Source organism: Carassius carassius, chromosome 40, assembly GCF_963082965.1.
Source record: "Carassius carassius chromosome 40, fCarCar2.1, whole genome shotgun sequence".
Taxonomy (NCBI): Eukaryota; Metazoa; Chordata; class Actinopteri; order Cypriniformes; family Cyprinidae; genus Carassius; species Carassius carassius.
Genome location: NC_081794.1, coordinates 7,812,990 through 7,817,162, shown reverse-complemented (window position 1 = coordinate 7,817,162; position 4,173 = coordinate 7,812,990). Strand labels below are relative to the sequence as shown.

The 4,173-nt window shown below is 35.1% G+C and overlaps 1 protein-coding gene across 1 annotated transcript in view; it reads right to left on the bottom strand.

The window, feature by feature from the left end:
* Positions 1-355: 355 nt before the first annotated feature.
* The window catches only part of LOC132122066 (ATPase PAAT-like), a 6,187-nt gene continuing 2,369 nt past the window's right edge, over positions 356-4,173 (bottom strand). The window contains exons 4-7 of the mRNA XM_059531937.1: positions 4,147-4,173; positions 3,854-4,054; positions 2,053-2,351; positions 356-1,058 (exon numbers count right to left, since the gene is read on the bottom strand). The exon at positions 4,147-4,173 is cut by the window's right edge and continues 46 nt beyond it. Of these exons, the coding sequence (XP_059387920.1) occupies positions 884-1,058; positions 2,053-2,351; positions 3,854-4,054; positions 4,147-4,173 (702 nt within the window). The 3' untranslated portion in view covers positions 356-883. The remainder of the gene's footprint in view (positions 1,059-2,052; positions 2,352-3,853; positions 4,055-4,146) is intronic.

The following is a 4,173-nucleotide window of genomic DNA, read 5'->3' as shown; positions in this document are numbered from 1 at the left end:
AATATTGGAAACTGCACAATATGTTATTTTTATAATGGAGATTAACGCTCATGTAAACTGTGCAATTGTTGAAAAAAAAAAAGACAACACTACATCATGTAACAGCGACAAAAACATGAACAACAATGAAAGATTGTCTAATTAACTAACATGAACACATAATAAATGTATTGTATCCAGGAACCTTTTTTTAATCTCATATATTTTCTGAAATTCTGACCTGGTTGCATATGTAGGCTATTTGCAGAAATGTTCTCCTTCAAACAGTAAATTTATTCAAAGAGTATTTGAATAAATCATGCAATGCAAGGTTTGATTTGGGATAAAAACAGGACAAGAGTTCTTCAGATACATATTATTCTTTAGTATAAACATTTTTAATATTGTTTTTTTTTTGTTCTTAGTTCTCCAGTATGAACAGTATAAACATATGAACATGATCTACACAAAGGCAATTTACAGTCTGTCAGTGCAGCCAATGTTTGTAGTAACGTTTCGATAAAATTATTACATATAGTATAAACAGTGTTATTAAGATCTTCAAGTAGCTGTGATTTGTGAAAATCACCTGATACTGTTTGTGCACTTGCATTAGATAATCGCCTCATCAAGCTGTTAACCACATAAACCAAATAAGTACAGTCTCTTTGGGATGTGCACATGAAGAGCAGCAATTGCTATTAAACCGTAAACCATTTCCACACAAAGCTGTAGAGACTGCTGGCAAAAGAAAAATGTTACAACCGTTTTTTGTTATGAAGGGATAGTTGACATGAATGAAATGTCCCTTTACAGAATAATACAGTGGTCATTCAAGTAAAAGCTCAGGACGGAGATCTTGCTAAAAGTGTTCAGATTAGTATTTTGTTATGGAGGATGTTGTTTACTGCTGTTGTTTCTGAGAGAGTGCCTGCTGAAGTGTGATCTCCAGTCTCTGCTGAAGAGCGTCCAGACGCAGGTCCAGATGTTCCTTTAACCTTCTCTCCATCTCATCCATCCGCTTCTCTACAACAGTCTCCAGAATTTTCTCAAACCCTGCACAACATACATGACCCTCCCTGTAATACAAAAAAAAAAGTATATACAATTTGTGGACAAAATAAAGGAAACATTCAAGGGATAGTACACCCAGAAATGTAAATTCTCTCATTAATTACTCGCCCTTATTTTGTTCCAAGCCCTTAAGACTTTTGCTCAACTATGAACACAAATTAATATATTTTTGATGAAATCCGAGAGCTTTCTGACCCTGCATAGACAGCAAGGGAACTACCACATTCAAGGCCCAGAAATGTGGTTAAGCACAGTAGTTAAAGTAAGTAGTTAAAGTAAGTTAAAGTAGCCAATGTGACATCAGTGGTTCAACCGTAATGTAATGTAGCTATGAGAATATTGTTTTGTGCGCAAAGAAACAAAAATAACTTTATTCAACTATTTCTTCGGTTCCATGTCAAACTAATTGCCAAGAATAGACTTTTTTTTTTTTTTAATTTATGAAATCATATTATATCATTGTAGAACAGACTTTCAATCTCATTCACTCTAACATTTGATTCACATGACACATCAAAACATGACCTGCAATGTTTGTATATGATGGGCCAAACATCTCATCATATTTGAATTGAATGAGACTGCAGAGCTTCACTGGGGTTAAACCTTTTCAGTGAAAAAGAACCTGTCTGTTCATCATACAAATCTATCATAAAGCTTCATAAACTTGGAATATATCATGTACAAGTCATGGATTCTCACTGTATACAACACAGTACTTATAGTACGTAGTACTTTGTGTTCCCTTAAGAAATAAACCAATGCAGGCTCAAAAGGTCTTGAGGGCATATTTCAATGTTGTGATTAACTAATGTTTCATCTTTAGCAGCCCAAAAAGTATTAAAAACATCATGTTTTTATCAGTATTATCATTCATTATTCATAGTACTTTCACTGTTATCACGATGAGCTGGTTCCCACAACCAATCTTATGTGGCTTCAACCACCATGGTAACTGAATTTCGGTTTATGAAAAAACCACACATGACTCACACTTACCGTTCTCCATTCTTCTTCCTCTCTGGAGATATGGCTTCTTCCAGTCGGAGCTGCGTGACCTGACCGCATACGCTCTGCAGCACTGGAAGCAGGTCTGTGTTGATCGTGCCTGTTTCAGAGCTCAGCGTGGCAGACATGGCTCCGGGGATCTGGTTCAGAAGCTGCCCAAGGCCAGATGGTAGATTTGGGCCTGACTCTGCTACTGCAGAACTAGAATCCCCACCTCCTCTTGACAAACAACTCAAAGCTCGTCCTCCCATGAGCAGAGGAATGAATCCATTGAGCATGTCTGATTTATTCTGGACACAACACACACAAAGAATGATTGTTCATTTGTAAGGAAGCTTTGTGCTTTTCCTCCAAATAAACTATTGTCAAAAAATCTCACTTTAAGAGTGAATATGTAATGCGAGGTTATGTGAAAAAGATATGAATAATAATAATTACAATTTGCAAAACAAATTTACATATAAAAAAACACAATACATTCCTTTACTATACTTGCCACTGCAAGGCAAAAGTTTGGAATAATTATGATTTTTACAAAGAAAATAATAATAATAATACAGTAAAAACAACAATATTGTGAGATATTGTTAAAATTTTAAGATTTAGAATTTTAGGATTTTAATATTTATAAAAAAAAGTAATATAACTGTCTCTCTATCTATCTATCTATCTATCTATCTATCTATCTATCTATCTATCTATCTATCTATATATTCCTGTTCAGTTTGTTCTGTTTCTTCGTGTTATTCAAGACAGACTGATGATGATGATGATGACATCTCTGTGTGGATCACTGGCTGCCATCTCACTGGATTATTACATTTAAATGGCAAAATGAACATTTGGAAATGTAAAAATATATAGTTACTTTTATTAAAACACTCTTCTTTTTAACTTTCTAATTATCAAAGAATTCTGAAAAAAGAAGAAAAAAATAAACAGAACAAACAAAAAAATATATAATTTATGGAGAACCGATAATTGATAATAATTAAGCACCAAATCAGCATATTAGAATGATTTCTGAAGGATCATGTGACACTACAGAATGGTTGCAGAAATTTCACAAGAATAAATTACATTTTACAAAAACAACAAGCTTTTTAAATTGTTATTTTAAAGTGCAATAATATCTGACAACATTGTGTTTTTTACTGTACTTGTCATCAAATGACAAACAAACAAACAATTAAATAAAAATGCAGACTTCGTTAGCATAAGTGATTTCTTTGAAGGAAAAAAATACACAACAAAATCTTAATTATTCATAACTTGACTGGTAGTGTACAGTGGTACTGTACGATGAAGATGTGGTCTATGGCTAAAGGCAACCATGATGTACATATTGTAATTATATAAAATTAAGAGTAAACCACAATAACACTGAAACACACACATACACAGTCAAAACATGTTATAATGAATAAAAAAAACCTACATATACAAGACAAAAAAGAAAGCCCTCAAATATCACATAGTTAAAGCTACGGACAGACTGTTACAAGAAATACCTAAAAGAAATGATATCTGCCACAAGGGCCAAATCTGCTGAATCTAATAGATTTATACAAAAATGTGAGTTGGAATGGAACTTGCCCATGAAAAACTGATCACCACAATGATTGCATACTGCTATGAGTTAGCAAAAGTGTTTTCAATGTTAGTGTGTTGCTACTGCCTGCTTACGGAGACAAGAAATTCTACACTTGAGAATTTGTCCAGACTATATAATATCACATTGAAAAGCCTAAAGCAGTGGTGATTCTGCTATAATAAGAAGCTGGATTCAGACCTTTTGCTGGCACTGCACAAGTTCCATGAGGTTCTGCGCTCCTGGTGAAAGGGTGGTGCCCATCTCCTCCATCATGGTCTGCACACGCTGAAGGTCAATGCCTGGGTCTATACTCGGCCCAATTTGTCTGTCCTTGAGCATCTCCAGTCCCACACCCACATGGGCGATAGCCACAGATGAGCGGCCCCCGAGAGAGAGCAGCTGTACAGAGACACCACACTGATGCTGAGCCGACAGAGATCAGTTTGTGTGTTTGTGATGAGAGCCTGGATATTACTTCCAGCTTTCCTTACCTTCACCTCACAGGATGCAACAGGGAT